Source organism: Pectinophora gossypiella, chromosome Z (genome assembly GCF_024362695.1).
Source record: "Pectinophora gossypiella chromosome Z, ilPecGoss1.1, whole genome shotgun sequence".
NCBI classification, from domain to species: Eukaryota; Metazoa; Arthropoda; class Insecta; order Lepidoptera; family Gelechiidae; genus Pectinophora; species Pectinophora gossypiella.
In genome coordinates this window covers 656,680-679,651 of record NC_065433.1, presented here as the reverse complement: position 1 = coordinate 679,651, position 22,972 = coordinate 656,680, and the positions used below count along the sequence as shown (strand labels likewise).

The 22,972-nt window shown below is 38.9% G+C and overlaps 1 protein-coding gene across 1 annotated transcript in view; it reads right to left on the bottom strand.

Moving 5' to 3' along the window:
- Nucleotides 1-7,351: 7,351 nt before the first annotated feature.
- Nucleotides 7,352-22,972, bottom strand: part of LOC126380080 (roquin-1) — a 30,343-nt gene continuing 14,722 nt past the window's right edge. Inside the window, exons 11-17 of the mRNA XM_050029288.1 lie at nucleotides 19,822-20,009; nucleotides 19,350-19,491; nucleotides 18,686-18,978; nucleotides 17,022-17,122; nucleotides 16,586-16,645; nucleotides 16,126-16,212; nucleotides 7,352-15,551 (exon numbers count right to left, since the gene is read on the bottom strand). Of these exons, the coding sequence (XP_049885245.1) occupies nucleotides 15,483-15,551; nucleotides 16,126-16,212; nucleotides 16,586-16,645; nucleotides 17,022-17,122; nucleotides 18,686-18,978; nucleotides 19,350-19,491; nucleotides 19,822-20,009 (940 nt within the window). The 3' untranslated portion in view covers nucleotides 7,352-15,482. The remainder of the gene's footprint in view (nucleotides 15,552-16,125; nucleotides 16,213-16,585; nucleotides 16,646-17,021; nucleotides 17,123-18,685; nucleotides 18,979-19,349; nucleotides 19,492-19,821; nucleotides 20,010-22,972) is intronic.

Sequence of the window (22,972 nt, the reverse complement as noted above, 5' to 3'; positions counted from 1 at the left end):
TAGAACGTAACAGCAACGAAGAGCAACATGTTCCTGCAATATAAACGATACGAAAGTGCTGTAGAGGTTAATGACTGAATAATTCATTAATATTGATGATAGTCAAAGGTGAATGATTTAGAAGATAAGAATGCATGGGAATAACCAATATTAGACAGCCAAATTACTGAAATTGGATTCAACATTTGTTTTTTTTTATGAACGTCTCGAGTTCCGTGCCGAGGTTTTTCATGCAGCTACATTTCCTTGGCTATACAGGTTGTAAGACGCTGCAGTAATTTTAGGCGGATGAGACGTTCAACAAAAAATATTTATGTAAAAATTGACTATTCAATGTGTAATTAAGTATATTACCAATAGAATAAAAATATTAGTGAGTTTTAATTTAGATATTCATGATCCCAGAGAAGAATAGTAGGTGGAAACATGCATGAAGCTGTCCATGCAACTGAGAGCGATCCTCAGGAATGAGGAAGTAGAAGAATCAGTATGAGGTAGGTTAGGTTAGGTTAAGTTAATAAACATTATTAATTTCAATGTTCTTCCGTTGCGTAACCCTGGATCCCAGAGGGTCGTGTGTACACCTACTACTTTAAAAACGACCCTAAGGAGAGTTTCTGAACTATGACTCATAACATCAAAAAAACAATTAAAATAAAGAACGGCCTCAACGACACCCACCAGTGTAACCTGAGCCCTCGCCTACATTACGTTGTTTGGATTTTAATTACATTTAGAAAAGGTTAAAAGGGGTGGTTGGGTCAGGTTACGGTGGCGGGGCAGAAGTGCAGTCACACACGCAACTACCATGACTCAGGGCTCTAATTGACAAAAACGCTTCGATTTGTATGAGGCGTTTTTAATTTGTCAAATGAGCTCGTATTGGTAATGTGAGCAACATTTACGACAACTGTTGCGTTGTCCAACCGTTTTATAAACTTTATACACACATATACATACATCAACTCAGAGACACAAGTAATCAAAGACAATTTGCAGCCACAGTTGTTACGAAGTTCAAATATTGATATGGTGAACGTTAAGGTGGTTCATTCTACGTCATCCATACCAACATGTTAAAAAGTCAAGAATCATTCTGTCGGATTTTACGACTTGCCTGGAAGGAAAATACAAAAAAAACACGTGTGCCATAAATTCAAAGTCAGCGGATAAGAAAATTACAGGTAACAAATACTTACACTTACTTAAACTAAAAATTAAATTATGGAATGAAATCAGCCGCAGCGTTTTACAAATTTTATAGAGCATAATACTATAAGTACTCTATTTTTATAAATACATTTGACCTTATATCATGCATTTGGCGCCATATTCGGGATCCATTTGGTAGATCGTATACCAAACGTCGAAATTCAGCAACGCACTGAAGTCGAAGATGAAGGTATACGAATCGCTAGGCTTAAATGGAGATGGGCAGGACATTTGGCAAGACGGGAAGACAACAGATGGACTTTTTTATGATTTATTTGTCCAATCACAGCGTTCGAGAGAGCGAAAAACGAAGACGCTCTGTCACTCTCTCCCTCACGGTGATTGGTCGATTTCTGCACATCTCCGCTCCTCTCCGGTCAGCTCCGCGTCAATAGAAACGCAGCCTTAGGCTGTTACTGAATGGTGGCCAAGGGATGGTATGCGATATCGAGGCAGACCACCAGCCCGGTGGTCGGATGACATTGTGAGGTATGCCGGAAAGCAAAGGATGAGACTTTCACAGGACCGGAAAGAGATGAGGCTTATACCCAGCAGTGGGTGGATACAGGCTGAGTAGATAGATAGTAGATTGACCCTATAAGCTTATATCTAGAGCCTATCATAACACCGACAGAGGGATTGTGTCCTCTAACATGATGGACTAATGTTATGGGCGATAGGCTGATCCCTTATCACCATAAGGTTCATCATATCCATCTTAGGACTTCGTATCAACAGTGGCTGCAAGTTGTCTTTGATTACTTGTGGCTCTGCCCACCCCATTAGGTATTACGGGCGTGAGTTTATGTATGTATGTATGTATCATAACATCGACCTGGCGGCTGACGGCTTGGTCATCCAAGCTAAGCCTATGATGATTCGATGATGATATCAAGTCGTAGGCTCTATGTCCTTTTAAAATCGGAACCCCATTTTAAAACTATTGTGTCTGGAAATCTGGACCTTACGAGGTTAAAATCGGTTCTAATTATATTAAAATAGATACTAGGGTACCTTTCGCCTACGTATTGATAAGGGGAGATAGTGTAATGCTACCCTCTTGTCTAGTGTTAAAGGGCAATGCACCGAACGCATGAAGTGGGTAACTGGATAGAAAATCGAACGCATCACTTTTTGTGTAGGGTCCATTTCTTTTAAGGTAAGTAAGTACTTACCTAGTTCTGTAGTTCTTTTTTACCGACTTCAAAAAAGGAGGAGGTTCTCAATTCGATCGTGTTTTTTTTGATGAGACTTAGTGTAGATTTTCCGCAAATGGCATTAACTGGCCAGGCAAATGGGCAGCGCTGACGGCTCTACCCGTTAGTTCTGTAGTATGATATACTTACCTACTTTGTTCGACTAATTATAATTTATTGAGCTCTACATTTATGTTCTTAAGTACTTTAAAGAAGTTTACTAAAGTTTCATTACAAATTCGAAGAAAGTAAACTTTTAAAATTCTTAATAAATTACTTTTATTTAAGTATAAAGTACTTATTGTAGGTTTATTTTGAAATTTAAATAGTAGGGTAAAAAAACATTTGAACAAACTTTCAAACTTTATACATTACAATAAGGTTCCTATTTATTGACAATTCATTATTAATCCTGATTATTTAGTGCTGTTATTATTTTTAATTTATTAATCATTATTTTGTTTGTCAAATAGGTAAATGTATTACATTGTAAAACATTATACTGCGCAAAAGCATGGAAAATTTAAAAGTAACAATTCGCAATACCAATTAAGTAATAGAATCGCAGGATGCAATATTTTAAACTGATTTAATTATAAAATTAATTAATTAAATATAACTTAAAACTAAAAAAACTTTTAAAATAAATTAATCTTACCTCTTAGTCATGTAGTTGGAATACCAGCTAGCAGAATAAGTAACACTTTTTTAGAATTATTCGTTATCAGGTAACGTGTTGGTAATATATGCGTCTGGTGCGTGCGCTGTCGCCGGTAACTTTGCCTTGAATAAACTTTGCACCTTCGGCAAAGCCGTGGCCAGGTATTGCAGGGCTTTATCGCGATAGTTTAGTATGGATACGCCGTTTTTTACCCAGCTGTGATGTTAAAAATCGAATTTTGAATTTGTTTTCGAATTCATATTGGATAATAAATTACTATCACATGATTGATAGATAGATAGATAGATAGAATCTCACCGTATTGGGTTGGTTTTCCATTTAGCGGGTGGGAAGTGTGTAAAAAGCCGGCCTTGCCAAATCTTGTTTTATTCAAAGTGACGACTAGGCTATAATTTACTTATCATCAGTTTTATTTATTTACTAATCGTCAGGTTTTAATGAAAACCTCGTAAGCGCCTATTTGCTAAAACACATTCTAACGGGATTTTCTTCACCACAACCTCGAAATGTAAAAGTGTAAAAGTTGAGTCCTTACTACTAACGCCAGTCCTTACATTGAATACAACCTCTTATCCACATTAGCCTATCCACGCATAAACTTAAGGGTGTCTGCTTAGAAAAAACTTCCGAATATATTCATTATGAAACAAATAATAAAATTCTGTCTTGACACTTTATTTATATAAACTATTTTCCTTTCAAAACCCTTCTAGACTTAGGCCCTTTGGCATTCAAAAGAGTGAAATGGTTCGACCAGAATGAAAGAGCTAGAGCGGTGCATAAAATGCCTTTGAGAGGGGTCTTTTTTGGCTGGTAAAATGGCGCAAGATCCCCAGTTGCATATCGCGCCTACATTAAAACCCTTTTCATTAAAAGTGCAGTGCAATTACAATTAGGAGGTTTTGTTCGACTGCTTTTCAAGTGTTCGCTTGATTTCTGTGAACCGTGGATATCGACCTCACAATTTTTTGGTAATAATTTGCCGCAGGGATAATTTTGTAAGTTACGTCAAGCAGTGAGCAGAGATTCCAGTAATCAAAAGGCACGAAACATAAGGCCGCCTATTGTGCTTATGTTTTTTTCTTATGTTTATGTCCTTTGTATATGTTGTTGTGCAATAAAGTATTATTGATGGATTGATTGATTGAAACATAAGATAGCGTATCGCCTATGTCCCTGATGGGGTAGGCAGAGGTATATAGTATATACACCCAGTCTTAGCCCACTATGATTAATTAATATGGGTCGTTAAGTAGATTTGAAATCCTAGGATAGATTTTATGATCCATCCAGCCATCGTGTTGGAGTAGCCACAGTCTGTCAGTCGGTTTGCAGTTTAACACGAAATCTTCGGAGATTATTTTAAGTTAAAAGTTACGTCGAAATGTTTCAGAAAACGAATGTACCTAATCGAACTAAGGTACGTACCTAGGTGACGAATAAAGTATCTAAAGTTCTTGAACGTGATCAAAACGAAAGCTTTTAAAGGCGAATAACTTGAAAAAGTATTCCTATAGATATAATAACCTGGAGCAAACATAGATATTTCACTTATTTTCCGTAAAAAATATATTTCAATGTAGATTTTCTATTTCATACCCTATATCTTTGCGTAATGCGGTCTGCACGTATGAGAAATACGACGTAGGGGTACATAAATTTGTGTAAAGACCCCATTCCTCATCGTCAAAAGAAAAACAAAGAAAATTATTTACGTACCTACAAGCGGAGAAGATTGTACAACTCTCTCTTGTCAACCCAACGGCCTTCGTGATCTGATGGGCTCACCTCATCCGGAAATCTTGGGTTCTATTCCTGACGAGTCTTGTTCATGGCCGTTATTATTACCGTCTATATTGCTATTATAGACGGAGGCCTTTGCCCAGCAGTGTGACTGCTTAGGTTAAACAAGACAAGATATCCGACAAGAGCTGCGGGTTTAAGTTCCATCAGAGACAGATTTTTTCGATTTAATTTTGTCTTTGTGAGTTTCTCTCTAAGCACGGGCGTGGCGAAGTGCTGTATAAACAAAAATCATTAGTGAATATATGTAACAAAGTATATACATAGAGCCACACGGACCTCTGGCGGACCTGATTGACGAATGAAGTTACTATACAGGGTGTTAGTGACATTGTAACAAAAACTTTGACGCATGAGACAGACTGTGATTCTGAGTCGATATCAAGTGGATTTTTCCGTCGCCAAGACCGATATGAAACCGAAAATTATTAAAAAAGGAACTAAATTTTTCTGACAGGAAAATCCACTTGATATTAACTCAGAATCATGGTCTGAGTTAGTATTCGTTACTAACACCCTGTATACTCAGTACGTATCGGCTTAAAATTCCGTGTTCCAATTCCATTACTCATACGAGCAAAAAGAATAAGAAATTAACTATTATAAAGTGTCGTGTAACCAGCCCGGTGGCTGCTTTGAAGTGTTTTAATCCGGAAATGTACCCGTTAAGACGGCGGGGGTGATTGTATGATAACACCCAGACTTTAAACAACCCTATAAACATGTCAATCATTATACATTACTGCGGTTGCTTTGTCACGAACTAACATGAATGCAGAGAGGTTTGCTGTTTGTTACACCACATATAGTATCGCTTTGTTTGACTCATCAATGCCTATAGGTACCTAGGATAACGGCCTCCGTGGTCCACGATTAGCAGGTCCTTGGTTCAATTCCCGGTGGGGTCACGTCCAACAAAAACTACTTTGTGAGACTGTCCCTGGTTTGCTAGGACATTGCAGACTGAAATCACCAGATTGTCTGAAAAATACAAGATGATTCCGAGCTTTAGGGCACGTGAAGAAGTCGGACTCCGGATACATACTTAAAGAAAAAAGGAACTGACGAAGGAATTTGGTCCTCTGTGACTTTGTGTGTGAGAATCTGTTGATCGCCTGTCACCACACGGTTTATCATATTCATCTTAGGACTTCGTATCAATACTAGCTTGTCTTCTGATTAGTTGTGGTTCTGCCCATCCCATTAGGGATTAGTCTTCTTATCGTGTGAGTTCTGGGTGGAATACCAAACCTCATCAACCCTGGTGTCAGGGTTCTTACTGAGCCGCCAAAGGCCCCTGACATGGCTCATATAACGACTACATACCTACTTACAACAGTAAGTAGTAACCGGGACCAACGACTTAACATATGCCTTCCGAAATCAGGTGATCAGCCTGTAATATCCTAACCAAAGTAGGGATTACAAAGTGATTTTTGTGATATGTCCCCACCGGGATTCGAACCCGGGGCCTCCGGATAGTGAGCCAAACCACTGGACCACGGAGGCCGTAGGAATTAGTGACGTAAATATAAAAAGATTTTTCCGACTCTGGCCCTGCATGGGACCTACTATACGAAGGAGGGTGGGTCGGTTGATACCGCTATTAGCTAAGCAGTAGGCCGAATGCAGTTCGTTTTGTAAATGTAGGTGACATGAATGGGGTGGTAGTGTGGGTGTATCGAGGGGTGACACGGGTGCTGGGTGACGGTGACTCACCCCGCCAATGTGAATCATACCACTGACAAAATATTTCCCGTAGAAACAAACATTCCAATTAGTAATACACTACACATAAAAGTCTTCGTTAAGCTAAAGTGACTTAGATTTGGGTGGTTTCCTAGGTCAAAGATAAATTATGAAATTCTGATCACTAAATAAAAAGGTGATAAAAAACGTTATATTTTTTTATATTAAGCTTATTAAGAAATTTTAATAAAGAAAAATGGAATAATAAGTCCGACATTTTGTCACGTTTTTCTATGACGTTACAGGTTGCTTTTTCATACAATTTCCAGTGATTTTATGTTTTGACGTTTAGTAAAAAGTAACTGATTTGACTAGTTGGAAACTACCCTTTTATAAGTATAGAACAAACGAGTTTTTCGAGTAGGACAAACGCACGGTGTCCTTATCGAGATGGGCAGAGTAATTTAACTTTAGATTGACATTTACATCAAATGTAGGGCAGGTAAGAATGCAAGACATACAGAAAGAACAGACCGCTGTCTTGTACTGTAAGATGATTTTTGGGTATAAGGTTGCCTGAAAGAAATTATGAATGAAATGAATGAAATGCGCAATAAGGCCGCGTGTTGTGCTGTGTATATGTTGTCATATTTCTGTATCTTTGTCATTGTCCGTTGTGTTTAATTATAAAGTGTAATATTTATATTATTTTACCATTTTTAAACGAAATTTTCATGTCAGTATCTTTACGATAAATAAAACTAGTGCGTACCACAAAAACACTTTTATTTCATAAAATAATAATCAATGAAGAGTTAAACAAAACTAATTATGCAACAATAAAGTAACGCTTAGGAAAATGCGACGCTACGGCTGCAGCCTGACGGTAAGATACTAATATGGCGTCGGGTACTCCACCATACTTCACTAACAGCACTACTCCAAGAGCACCGTTACTCCATTAAGAGCGTCGCTACTCCTTTGAGAGCACCTACTCTCCGTTAGTTTCTCTGAGCTACAGTTGTACAAGCCTGAACCGGCTATAATGGTATTAACACCATTATTGTTAGTGTACAGAAGTAAAACAGTGCGAATGAGTGCTTTGCGAAAATGGATTTTGATTTATGGACCAAATTATGTTTTAAGACTATGTACGAAGCGAATGATGCTAATAGTTTCACGAGAGCAATGTTTAGACCTCTAATCTTTCAGGCGTTACGTTAAAAATATTTTTTTTTTAAATAAAAAAGGCGGGCACCTTCGAAATCTTAATACAAAATACATTATTGTGTTACATATATTAAAATATCAGAATTCTCGAAGAAAAATGTAACATAAATTTCATTTTTATAAATATTATATATTTGTTTAAATAGGATTAGAGTACTAGTTTTCTCATTAGCTAATTTTGACAGCGAATTTTATGTGATTATTAATAATCGTGTTGTTTACTTTGATCGACAAACGTTCAATGTATTTTTTTTAATTTGACTCTTGTATGGTGGAGCACCCGTCTGCCCGCTCCAGAGGTCCATGCTCTATACATTACAAACTCCGTGGACCCTACAATCACACATTATTTTATACAAAATACATCCCAACGATTAAAGCAAGGGTTACATGATTTACTTTGAAAAATTCAAATTACTTGTACTGACTTCTTAAAAAATCACATCACAAACTTAGTATAATTTAATAATATAGTTTTTTTTCTTCTATATATATATTTTAATTTTACACGTTACAGGTTAACGCCTATGTTATTCTGGCGGTATTAGAGTGGGAATATTAAAACGAAATATGGAAACGAAAACAATAATTATGTTTTTAAATTATATATTTTTTGCAAATCAACATTATTATAATGTTGCGAGATTAGACTAAATAAATACATTAGTTGGCAAGCAATAATCAGAACTCGTATAAGCGTCCGAAATTGGAAGTAAAAAGTGATTCGGAATTAATCGTCGTAACAAAATTTTAGACGTCAAACTGTTTGGTTGTTCATTTACTTAATTACCAAACAGATTACTTGCATTTTGCATGAAAGGCCAAAGAAGTATGGTTTGTTGGGCGTTGTTCACGTCTGACCATGAATCGCTCAGCAACTGTTGCTCACCGATAGTAGCTTTCAGTAGAAAGGTGGGTTTCATTATGTAGTTACATTTTAAAACACGTAATTGAGAAGAGCAGGGGCGCTTACAAAAGCATTACGAGACGATACAAAACATTGGACAAACCTTAAGTACTATACCCACTGTAATACCGGACTATCAATGTCGACTTCCAAGTGGCAGTGCAGTACCATTTACACACATTTACATACGCCCACTTTCAACATTACCATAATAAAAAGCAGAAGATCTGAACAACATAATGTATTACACATAATGCATAAGTTTCTGGATTCAAAAGCGTATTGTATAGCGCAACGTACGGGAGTACTTATATTAAAATATGTTATAAAGTATACTGCACCTACAAACCAGGAGTTAACACATACATCAATTTATTCATATTTCAAAGAAAAATCTCTATGCATTCTTAAACAAATGCAAACTTCCACATTCGATTGGGGGTCGACCCTCCAATATATTCCTATAAAAATAAAACTGAAAGACGCAACCCGACGCCTTGGAAATTTAATATATTCATTTTAGAATGTTAGTGCTTGGCTAGTTAACAGAGGATATGCCGCGATCCAAGAGTGTGACATGGATGCTTATCATCGGGCGTCGCAGCAGTGGTCGCCCACACGCGGGCGTTATCACAGTTTACCGTATGACGTGGACATTATGTTACTCGTCACCATCACTCCTCGGTACGCCAGCCACACACGGCTGTCGATGGTGATGTGATACCATTCAACCAAAACAAGCCCAAATCACAATACAGATATAGCTACAGTGCTTCTATTATCGTAGTGTCGTTCAGCAGCCGTCGCATAATACATACAAATGCTATGACAGCCGAGGGACATTAAATAAATAGAAGCACTTACTACATTTAATTAAACAATCATTTTAATTTCACGGAAAACAAAAGTATTTTAATAAGAAAGTATCGCTAAAATTTTACATAATAAAAATTCTACCTGGCCGCAGTTCACACGCGACCTAACAGCCTTGCTTACAATTTAGTTACTAAACCGTTAAATGTAATAATATTAAATAAATAGTAATAAACAATTTAGAACTTTTATTTGGTATAATTGAAGTTTTCAAATCAACGACAGATTACAGAGGGCCATCACATCACTGAAACATGGATATATTCATTTTGTTATTTTGGACTCTCGACGTCCCGCTTAAGACAGGTTCTACATTATGGGTTGCCGACATTTTGCAGTTGACTCTTAATCTCATCTCTTAACAAGCTAACGTCCTACAGCACCATAAAGATATTAAAAACCGTCAATATTATACTATGAACAGATAATGATATCATTTGTGATATAAAAGGTCGAGTACATTATTTTAATGAGGACAAAATAAATAAACATTAACTTATACATTGATATAACAAGAAGAAGACGAAAATAATTTATCTAAATAAATATCGCAGGCTTAAAGAATAACAACACAACAATGTAGGTAGCCACTACCACGTGGGCAATACTCACACAACTATCGGAAGTACTGCACATTACAAATTGCACTAACTATAGCAATAGTCGGTAACTCATAACATAGCACCATTAACCTAATCTAGAAACAGAGGTGAAGCTATACAATTGAGGTTTTAAACTAAGTGGTCGGTCAAGCTACATTTACAGGAGCCCCCAAAACAGTCAAGCTTATCGTACTAAAAAAATAATATATATTCTAATCACAATAATGTTAAACAGTTAGTGATATTTTAATTCGCTACTAAGTTGTTCACTTTCATAAACAAAATATACGGCGGTTCTGCAATTAAAAGCAGCGAGATGCCACAGCGTCGAGTACAGGCGGTCTCGCCGCTCTAAGTGCAACAACCACCAAATTTCGAAACTGAGCATTACAAAACGATTAAGTCTTGAGAATTGCACGAGATGATCACAAAAATAATTCATAGTGGCGGGTCTTTAAACAGACCCCAATTATAAATATCATAATGACTTTTCCTAAGGAAAAAAAATACACCAAAATAAAATTGGTATTAACTATACAATAAGCCCAGACTATGCCTCGAGCTTACTCCACCTGCGTGTCCCTCTTGTAGTAAATGCACGAGACAGCGGCGGCGGCGCGCGGCCCCCGCCGACAGGTGGCGGCGTCCACCAGTACAACGTGCACTGACGCTTCTAACTCTACAAGTTTGTTATATCCCATACATTCATTACTTCAATCAATACTTTCTTTTGTTTAAGTAAACGTTTAAGATTTAAAGTAACATCAGAAGCGTCAATATAACATAAGTAACATATCATTATCTGCACTAAAATATGAAACTAATCTAGACGGGTAAATAGGAATCACTAGGATATCCGTCCTGCGCCCCTCGCCTACGTAGAACAAACGTTCGCTCGAAGAAGGGAACTGTTCCTGGTAAGTACTGTCCCACAGCTATAAGCAACGGATGTGGCAATTATACCAAACATCAAACAACTAAGGTGTTTAAGTAGACTATTTTAATAATAAGAGTTTCAACATGACCTTTCTTCTTCAAGTCGGTTGTTTGCTCTACTATCAAAGGTACAAACTGAGATCCCCACGTTATAATTGGACATAATAGCGACGGTATACTTTACGTAATATGACTCGAATTTAAGTGGACGTGACTACGACAGTCGACCGACAATCTAGTCGACCAACCAATCAGCGACCGCCGCTCGTCGTGCGTGATAATACAGCTAAGTGATTGGCGTGAAATCAACTCTTTACAAGTGCTAATTTCGTTGTAGCGGTTGTCTTCTACGATATACTTGAAACGTAACAAAATAATTTAACATATTTACACGGCGTTGAGTTGAATCTCTCAGCTATATCTATGTTACAGCCTTACGTTAATGTTTTTTTCTTCTCTAGATAGAGAATTTATAGACGTATCACCAGCCTTAGGTTTCGCTCCCGATATACCAAAAATATAACTATAATCTAGCATTGTTTATGATTATAACATAAGCGATCTTTGCTAGTCCGTTACCGTATCAAGGAAATCATCTCTATTGGACTAAAAGGACAGAGTATCAGCTGATAAGACAATCCAATCACTAAAGATAAACATCAAATACAGTTCGTCCCTGAACATAATGTAGTATTGATAAATACTCGCCAGTGTTAAGACAAGCTTATCAAATGCATGATCAAACATTTTACACATTAAAATATCGACCACACAAATATGTGATGCAAATCCCCACACAACTACTTAACACGACACGGAGACATTGAGTGCCCGCTATATATTTGCATTTATTGCCTAACCCTACTTATAAGATACATTTATTTTATTCTTACACCGACAAGTGAATAATAACACTCACAATATGGAAATTAGTACCATAATTGTAACGCGACCAGCAAAGACTAGGTATATTACAGGCTAAAGGGTTGTTGTTGGACTTCGCTGGCACGTCACTGTTGCGCACAGCGGATGCGGTCCTGAGTGAGCAGGAGTGAGCCAATCATTACACTGATATTTAATATAGTAAATATAATAATAAGTATTGCACTCGCTGTCCGGCTACCAGTACTCTTTATAGCTATAGTGTAAGCGACTGGCCCAGTCGTTTGGCAGTACATTCACTCTATATCATCGCCGATTCGTCCACCAACCCGCGGCGGCGCGTGGTAGATTTGAAGGCTCGGCAATGCCCAGCACTACAATATTGTACAGGCTGTTCGCGTTATGATCATCGCAAGACCCTATGAGTCAACTTTTTTGCAGTGCCATATGCATCTTCCGCCGCATAAGAGAATTATCAAGTCATTCTTTCTTTGGTAGACGTTCCATGCCAGCTCCATCACTGCACCCGACAGTAAGGACTGGACGTGCCGACTCCGAGCGAAGTCCACCAACACCGACATCTTCGACACAATAATGAAAGAACACGTACATTGCTACGTACATTGACAAACTGAACGCTCGTCACTCACGCCCTAGTCACGTTAACACTCTATATAGAAAATTCAAGATTTAACCCAAAGGTCCAACGCTCTTCTGGACGTAGTTCCCTGATAACAAACATTTAAATCAATTTAATTAAATATTATGCTGTTAATTTTCCTTTCTTTCAAATTATTTTTCATACTAAAATATATTTTCTAAAGCAAATTCTACTTTTTATCTGCACGTATCAGCTAGTCAGAAACTATCTAACTATACCGAACCTCCTAATAGATGTGAAACACAATTTTACCCCCAACATTACAAAGAACTTTGATACCAAAACAGCGTTGGGCGTAACTCGATTACCCTAATTAAATATCTGTTCTAGTCACTTCTTTAACTTACTTATTAAATCTGCACATTTATTATCTTTACCAATGTAAAAAAATGATATATTTTATATACATTCTATAAAATTAAATCTGTTGATTTTATAGAAATGTATAGAAAATTACTCTGAGACATGCGTCTAAGACGCCTATGGGACAATACATCAAGTGAGGGCTGTGGGTGGTCGTGTTGCCAACCACGCGGGGTCACGCCCGCCGGCGCGGCCACCGTGGCACTCGACCCACACAGGCGCGCGTCATACAGTCACGTCGCCGCCAGAGTACCTACCTATCGCGCGGTACTCGACAACTGCTACTAGACGACTTCTACACCACCCCAACGCAAAAAGAAGGGGTGTATCGTTTTTAATTACCAAAAACGCTATCAATTTAATTATCAAAATCGTTACACTATAATAAGTTTAGTATATCGAATAGAAAACGATTTATAAACATCTTTTTGAAAGACAATAACTGTTGGTCTGTTTTCTGTTCGACTATACTTTAGTACGCCGTTGTCGAGTAAAAACTACGTGTTCCTTGTTAGGCCAAGCCCTGAGATACGTTAATGCGGTGCCGCGTGGTTCGCAGTCGCACCCGCTGGCCCGCAGAACTTCTATGCAATGCCACAAGTCAGCCTACTCAAGACCACAGCCCGGACACTTCATACAAAAATCTCACCGTGTGCCGCCTTAGCGCGTAGGTGCGAGCGGGACAGACAAACAGACTCCTTAACGGCTTACAGCCATTTAAATTAAAGTAAGACCCAGGGGTGTCAGGTGATTCTAGCTCGGCACTGGTACGAATTGGTGCGAAGCGGGAAGTGTCCGTTCTGTACGTAATTATGTTTTATTCTATGCCAGAAGACTATTTGCTTTCTGAGTCCGTACCGTAGGTTAGGTTTTCATGAAATCAGTACGAGATTTTGTTTCAATGATAGCACCGGTGTTTTTAGCTTGCAAGTAACCAAATATTATTTTTTAATTTCTACTTACAAATAGTCCGACTTCAAGGTACTATACGAAGAGAAAATGTGAAAATGTATGTATTTGAGAACAAATTTGAAACAAACTTGTATAACATTGTTTTTTATCTAGATGCCCGCCCATTTGGAATTTGATATAAATTAATATAAATAAATAAAATCTATATAAAATGATATGTTAACAGCTTTTTCTTCGAGAATTCTGATTATTATTTTATATATTATTAAACAGTAATAACCGAAAAAATATATTAATTCTTGCGCATAATCCTTCCGTACTCATGACACGTCTCAAAGTCGTAAAACGGAATGTCCTTTTATTACCAAACCCAATTATTTAACTACTGTGTCTGGAAATCTGGACCTCACGAGGTTAATGATAAGTTAATTTATTAAGGGGAACTACATTATGTATGTTATGAGTTGCCAACATACTCTTCCGTTGCACGGTTAGTCGCGTGATGATGGCTCGCGTTGGAAAGGTATTACCAGTCTCATATACTTGCCTACCTGCCTCACAATTTAAAACCTACCCTATCAATACGGTCAAAGCGCACGATATTTTTTATTATTATTTGAATTGACTTGTGGGCATTGCATAAAATCAGACCATTTTCATCGGATCTCACGAAGGAACACACAGAAAGTTATTTAACAAGATGAGGCAACCGATAAGTGCCAGAGACATTTGCAGAAGTGCTCAACTCTACCCTCTGCTACAGAAGTTCAAAGACAATTGATCAATAAGTCTAGCTATTTATAACGTCATAGAGACTTACAATAAATACACGTCGTAAGTAGCACTAAGAAATACAAGATCAATATCAATGCCACTTAGTTACAGGATAACAACAACATATATTACAATAGAGAAAAGGGACAGAAACAACGGAAGCTACAATAAATATGAATGTTGGCTACGATAACCTACTTACTCCGTTCGAAAATACAAAGAAATTCCACTGAATGAATTGCTATAAAATATATAATGGCCGGTCACAATCGCTGCGTGTCGATATCGGCTATCATGACCTTACTAGAGACTACTGGCGTTTGTTACAACGCCTTACAGATAATACCAGTGTGCCCGCATCCTGAACTGTGGGCACCACCACGTGATCTGGTAAGCGTCATGATAGCCTCAGTGAAGTAGGACTTGCAGCGCGCTCAGTCTCAATGTTCCGACTCGGTGCGTCCCTCACGATCACAGGCCTGGCCCGCACTCCTCGCTCCGGACACTGTCCACTACGACGTGTCTAGTCCGACTACTACACGTACTTCATTGCACTCCATCTTGCCGCTACTTTATAAACACAGTGAGTTTGTAATAAGTGACGACTTACACAAACTTACATTAAAAATACTTACTGTCTCTGCTAAGTTAACCTAACACCGAATGTTTGTTGTTGATGAGTGCTGACACGTGTACGGAGGAGGCTCCGGCGAGGGTCGACTACGCCCCGCGGTGGACAGATGACCCGCTAGCGGCCAGCTTAGTCCGCGCTCTTGAACTCCGTATCGATGCGGCGTTCAAGTGCCTGGAGTTCCTCTTCCAGCTCCTGCTGTGAATGCGGAAATAATTATATTTATTAAACAGCATATTCCTTTTTTGCGATTTATTTTTAATTTGTATTTGGATACGGATACGGATACCTTTCAAAAAGTAACTACTAGGTTGATAGTCAGCTCACATAGTATGAGATGAACAGAGATATGCCAGAAAGCAATGCACAAGACTGGAAATAATGGTGATAAAAACAAAAACATCTCATTTTTCTTTTTGATATTCGATTTTTAACATTTTAATTAAGAATTATTATCAATTAACCACGTTTAGTGATGACGTCGCAACTAAGTATTACATACAAAATGTTCGTTCGCGCTTCGTATAAAGTATATCATTCAACTAGGTTGTCACCTAGCCTACAATACAGGGTATAAGTGACACCGTACCGAAAACTGAGAGGGATTATTCAGACCGTGATTCTGTGTAATTCACAAGATCAATTTTCCATCAGAAAACTCAATAATGTTAGAGTTTTTTGGATTATTTTCAGTTCCATACTTTTGCAGTGGAAAATTCCCCTCATCGTGTCACTATCACCCGGTATAGAGTAGCGTGGTAGTACGGCTTACATCATCAGCTCTGTTGGCGAGGTCAGCCGCGCCAGCTGCCAGCCGGTCGGCGCCGACCACTCGCCTGTCTCCTTGCACGTTGAACATCTGCAAACACAACGCGTTGAATGTTTGTTTAGGGAAATGATTAGACGACGCATTTGATGGGCTGGTTACCTTTGGACATGTTTCTCTCTTTGAGACATTGCTAATAATTGTTAATGCCAATATGCTTAAAAATGGTCACACAACCAAATTTTTGTTACAAGGCCTAATACTGGCAAGGTTGGTTACCTTAAAATCGCACATTTTATTCATTTTTTATTACGGGAGCTTACAGCCTTATTCACAAAATAATAAATCTTATCAATAATTAAATGCTAATAGACAAACTACCACATCTATGCGATATCCGACCGCGAAGTGTAAAAGAAACTTAAGATTTTTGAAATAGTAGTAGAAGCATTTGAAATGTACTTACATCATCGGCGGTGGCCGAACAGTGCGGTATCGTGTTTCTCATACCGTCGAAATTAAATACCTGCAAAAGTACAAGAAGGACGATTTTAAAGTTGAGCGAACTTTGTACTGTAAAGAAACCCACGTCTAGGGTGATGGGGGAAAGTCCATTTTCGGGTTTTTCACTTATATCTCAAAAACGGTGCGCCCTGGAAAAATAAAGTTCGTCTACTAAATGAAGCCCATAAATTCCTGCTCGTTTTCGAGCTACACGTTCCGGAAAAGTGTCAAACAACGAATGACCCCAAAAAGTAGGAGATCTTAGGTCTATTTCCGATACAAAGCAAACCGCTTGGAACTGGTGTTTCTAAGGTCTTTTAGTCCGGTTGTATACGGACTTTCTGCGCTCATTGGGTGCCTCTTACTGGCTAGTAGACGTTTGTGTTGAGCGTACTCACGTCGTTGGCGGGTGGCCAGGGCGGGTCGGGGCGGCGTTCGCGTTGCACCGGCACATACGTCGGCGGCTTCACCCTGTACTCCGGCAGTAACTCCGATGGCACTGCGAATTATAAGTTCACATGTATCACATCAGCATCTCCCTCGCGTGAAGATTTGACAGGTCCGATTTTTTTCAAGAAGCGACTGCATGTCTGACTTTCCAACCCACAAAGGGAAAACCAGTAAAATGCAGGTTAGGTCACATACCTCCGAAACGCATTTCTCGGGAATTCTCACGATGTTACCACACAAGATATCTTTGCCTAAATAAAATACATACATCCGGGACGGGCCACTTTTTACGAAGTTCTAAAAAAGATATGATGAACTGTATGATGGCCATCCCACCGTCCATATATTATGTACGTATAATGGTCCATTCATGTTGAGGTGGACTCATCATCATCATCATCAGCCTATTAACGTCCCCACTGCTGGGGCACGGGCCTTCCCTATAGATGGATTGGGAGATCGGGCCTTAAACCATCACGCGGGCCCAGTGCGGATTGATGGTTATTAACGACTGCTAATGCAGCCGGGACCAACGGCTTAACGTGCCTTCCGAAGCACGGAGGAGCTCGAGATGAAAACTTTTTTTTGTGGTCACCCATCCTATGACCGGCCTTTGCGAAAGTTGCTTAACTTCTACAATCGCAGGCCGAGCGCGTTTACCGCTGCGCCACCGAGCTCCTCAAGGGGGGGTGGGAGGTGGACTCAATTCAAGCTAACCTCTATTACTAGACTGGGAGTAAAGACAGGACCACTGCAGGTGGATAAACAAATACACAAAATATAATCAATTCAGGAAAGTTCGTGCATAAGGTCACTGTGGTCCTCGAACAGGGAACGTCGGTTCGAACCCCGGTACCGGACTTGCTCCAATGAATTATTAATTTACCTGAAGTGCAGTTTTCACTAACACAATTGGCTCGACCAATACGGCTCACGACCTAACACGTTGGTCTAACAGAAAGCTCGGTGAGGCGTGGGTATGCAGTTCATCTTGTGATGGATATATCTCTGACTACCCCATTTGGGATATAGTCGTGAGCTTATGTTATGTCCATAAGGTTGTCTATGGCCATCCAACGCGGCAACGCGGCCTTTGTCATGAGCATGTTTCCATCCGGCACGGCTCGGGGAGAACTTTTATGACTAGGTTTTGTCGTTTCTTTGTTTTTAAAAAGTTCGTTTAAATCAACCCTACCGGAAACCGGATTGCCCTTTAAAAGGTAATAAATAATATAGTAATATTTTTGATGTGAATCCAGTTAAAAAGGTCATCTCTTTTTGAATGATGTTTTTTTTTTGTATGACATGTTCAGTTAAACAATTGTTTCTTTTGCACAGCAATCAGTTTGCTGGTATGCATTCAGTTAAATAGATGTGCATTTAATAATATCCTATAAAGTAACACGATAATAATAATGAAACATAATAACCTTCAATAAGTTTATCTATGATAATTACGTTGAATAAACGATTCTCCACCCACCCGCAGTGGAGCAGCGTGGTGGAGTATGCTCCATACCCCTCTCCGATTGATTGAGGGGAGGCCTGTGCCCAGCAGTGGGACGTATATAGGCAGTTTATGAGTAAACGATTCTGATTTCTGAATACTTACAATCATCAAAAGAATACGGGCTAATATTTCTCTGCGTGTCGTGCGGTACCGAGACGAAGATGTTCGGTATGGGCGGCTGCAGGTTCTGTTCCTGTTGGTAGACACTCGGGCCTTGGTAGACGGGGCCAGGGTACTCCGCCCTCGGGTAGGGCATGTTGTTGGGCTCCTCGTGGATGGGCATCATGTTACCGAAGCGGCCGTAGAAGGGCCTCTCGGGCAGGGGCAGCATCATGCCGTTCTGGTTGAGCGGCATCGGCGGCGGCTGGTTGTGCAACATCGGGTTTGGGTAGCTCCTGTTGACAATATTGCAAATATTTCTCAGTATTACCTTTGAATTGTAAATAATATACAAGTTTATGAGGAGTTTGTTCCGCCACTTCTTTTCTTTGGCCATAACACGTTTCCAAGTGGTGATGGTGATCCGCGGTGTATAAGTTGAACTAAAATGGCGATCGTCTGCGCAGGTAAGGTCTGTGGTTATCATACCGCACTTAGAGACCCAATAATTTGTCACTGCGCATACAAGGCCATTGTTCAACTTTTACGCCGTGGGTTATACCTATTGTAAAATAGTCAATAAATAAGTGTTCTGTGATGTTCGTACTTAGAAAATAAACATTTCTTTATTTGGATTTTGAATAAACGATTTTTGTTTCCAACTCACGGAGGTGGCATGTTGTCGACGTTGTGCGGCGCGTCGGGGTACTCCTGCGCAGCATGCATGTCCGGCGGCATTTGCTGCGGCGGCAACTGCTGCGGTGGCAACTGCTGCGGCGGCATCTGCTGCGGCGGCATCGACGGCATTGCTGCAATTGGGCAGATGAGTGGGTGAAAGATAAATTTACGAAGCAAGTCAAGTGTTTTACCTTGCTATATTATTGTGTTATATTTCTTTTAGCGATATTTTGTGAGTTTGATGAATTATATTTCAATCTCTTCTCATTTTCTAAGATTTTTGCCCGATTAATTGACACGTGATATCAATAATACGTAGAGTTCTACTTGTTATAAAAACGCATCTCTCCGCAAAGTTTTGGTGGAGAGTGGGCCATTCTTGACACTTACAGCTATGTAACATTAGTTGAGACATAATTAAACTAAGTCGAGATGGTCTTGAAGGTGGTAACTCCGCTTACGTGGTGGCACATTGAAGTTGTCCATGTGCGGCGGGTGCAGCGGGTAGCGCGGGTACATGGGCTGTGGCAGCGGCATGTTCTGCGGCACCGGCGGCATCGGCAGCGCACCCTGCATCGGCGGCAGGTACGTGTAGTTGCCGTTGGTTGCCGCAGCGCCCCCGCCGCCCCCGCTCGGCATAGACCTGTACCTATTGGGTTGAAAATAAACATTAGTCATAACATTAGCCAGACTACATAAAGTGCACTCGCCATACAGCGCATTACGTCACCCGGTAATGTTGTACGCATGGTATAAGAAAACCAGGCATGCTCAAAAGTGACAGCCAATATTTCAAGGTTACCCCAGCTGACGTCGTATCACCTTGCGTTGCCATTTTGTAAAAAATAACTTACCCACGACCAATGTTTTTATATTTACTTTGCAAGGATTTTTTAAAAGTAAAAGATTTACTTAGTTTTAATTATACATTGTTTTAAGTTTACGCGGTTATTATCTATGTCGTAGTGAGGTTGGTGCGAGTTCAGATGGTTCCGAACATTCCGATATCAAAAACATAAACAAGCGGCAAAGAAAGAGGGTAGACAGATATGTCTGCAACAGTGTCGAAATATCGGGAGTCTCATATCCCCATTTAAACGCGGTAAGAACCCGTTATTACGTGTTTTAATTATTTTTATATATGTGACAAGTAATAGTAATTAAATACATGGGATAGAAGCTATATGACTACATGTCAATAATAAAATTGACGTCCTTGAAATGTTGAAGATACCAATTTAATAGTAACACAGTGGTAAAATTTACGTCATCAAAAGGCTAGCAATGGCGGCTTGTCATAAGATTGAGCAAACCTGAGGGGTTAAAATGGCCACATCGAAGCAATTCATCTAAGAAAACAACATTGTTTTTCTTTTACCAGCGTTGTACGTTCCTTACATGTAATAATAATTAGCAGCCATTGCAAACCAATAACATTTCGTTTTGCACGCGAGAGCTGACAGGCAAATATGGGAGTAACAAGGACCGTTTGGTACGCGTCCATAATCCGAACCGTAAAACGTAACATGATTATAATTACATCTTTCGTCTCTTTTGTACAAAGCTGTATACCGTTAGTGCGAAAAAGACATATCACTAGTCATTTTTGACTGTTGTCATAATTAGAGAATGTATGGAGGTGGTGCACACCAGCGGTCCCCTGTCAACATCATCCAAGTGACACAAGGTCCTAAATATATGACGGAATGATATTGGTTGTGGGTGACAAAGCTGTCAGCTCATCTCTTCTTTGTTGAATACAGGCCCTTAGTCTACCGTGATGGGTTAGGGCCAAATAACCACAAAGATTTAAGAGATTTTTATTTCGATAACACAGAAAAAGACAATTGTCACTCGCACATTGCTTAAACACAGTATAACACCACTACGCAACTTCTTATACATACTCGCACGACACACGTTAAAGAATGGCCCCGATTCCTGGAGACACCGCCTAATTTTATTTTAAGTTATATCCGTCATTTTCATATCCGTCGAAAAGGAAAGGGACGGATGATTCACAGCTCTTAATTTTAGGAAGAATGAGTAAATGAATGAATAACCCGGGCGAATCAAATGGTACGTCGCTGGTATGCAATCCGTTTGACGTGCTGTCTACTTAACTGTGTCGGGTTATTGACATGATAAAATTTTTAGACGGTTGGTTTAGATTTGTGCTTAAAATTGACGTGTGTTCCATAAATTTTATGCTTGTCGATTACCCGTCCCTTTCCTTTTCGGCGGATAAGAAAATGACAGATATAACTTAAAATAAAATTAGATGGTATTTACAGGAATTAGCACCAATATACATCTAACATATACTACTAACTGTTTTCAAACTGTCATAGTAAAATCATACAAGTAACTGGTGGAATTAGTTGGAAACTATGCTATTTATATTCAAACGTATACATAGATGCACAAATGTCATCATCATCTGCTTATCGTCCCGTTTCTCACCTGAAGATTTGACAGGTGCGGGTTCTTTTACAGACGCGACTAACAAATACACACAAATGTGACGGAGTTACAAATAATCAGACACATACTAGATGCGACTGACATCCTGATTGGGTAGTTTTAAAGTCAAATATACATTATGAAATTCTCATTACTAAATAAAGACAGATCTAAAGGTGGCAAAAACCATTTTATTTTTACAACAAAAAACATTTAACTTATTTATGAATTTTAATAAAGAAAAATATAATAATAAGTGAGAAATTTTGTTTCGTTTTTCTAAGACGTCACAGATTGCTTTTTCAGACAAATTCCATAGTAATTTCGTGTTCTGACGTTTAGTAAAAAGTAACTGATTTGACTAGTTGGAAACTACTCTATTATTTCTAAGATTATGACGAATTAAAAACTTTTATGATTATGTTAATCATGTCGTTAATTCGTATCGATTTCCAGTTACTATTGGGCGCTTTTGTTTATTGAGCGCTATGGTATAAATCGCTTAGCAGGAGGTAGTAGGTACTAAATAAAATATTGTAACATTATCAAATTCGCAACAATGAAGAAAACACTTAACAATCGCCTTAGCGCCATGTTTTTAAATATAATTTACATCTTCTTATAAATTAGAAGGAACTTTTACACAATATTTTCTAGCTTTTAGTGTAGGTTGTAGTTGTAACTCAATTTAAACAGAGAACTCTTGTCCACACATACATACATAAACTTACATCTGATACAAAGAAAATAAAACTGAAAGTAAAGAAACATCCTCTTAAAAATCGCAAACCTAAATGTTGTTGATCATTAAAACTATTCTTATTATTATCAAGATAGGAGATATGTAGATACCTTTATATAATTTATGTTCTAGCATGGCGCGCAGACTGCTGTGTGCCAATTCCATAGCCTCATTTGCTACGGGAACTGCAAGTCTAAACGCTACCTTGAAGCACTTCAATTAAAAAGCAATATTGCAATTTGAAATTTGCTCAATTAAAAGTAAGTGCGCTATGTTAAAATGTGTCAAATAGCGATATTTCTTTTTTAGGTGAATTACTTCAATGTGGCACTTTAACCCCCCAGCAGGCTTTTATCTAAGACCAAAAGCCGTTTATCCACGTAGATGTCATTCACTGCGTCTATTGG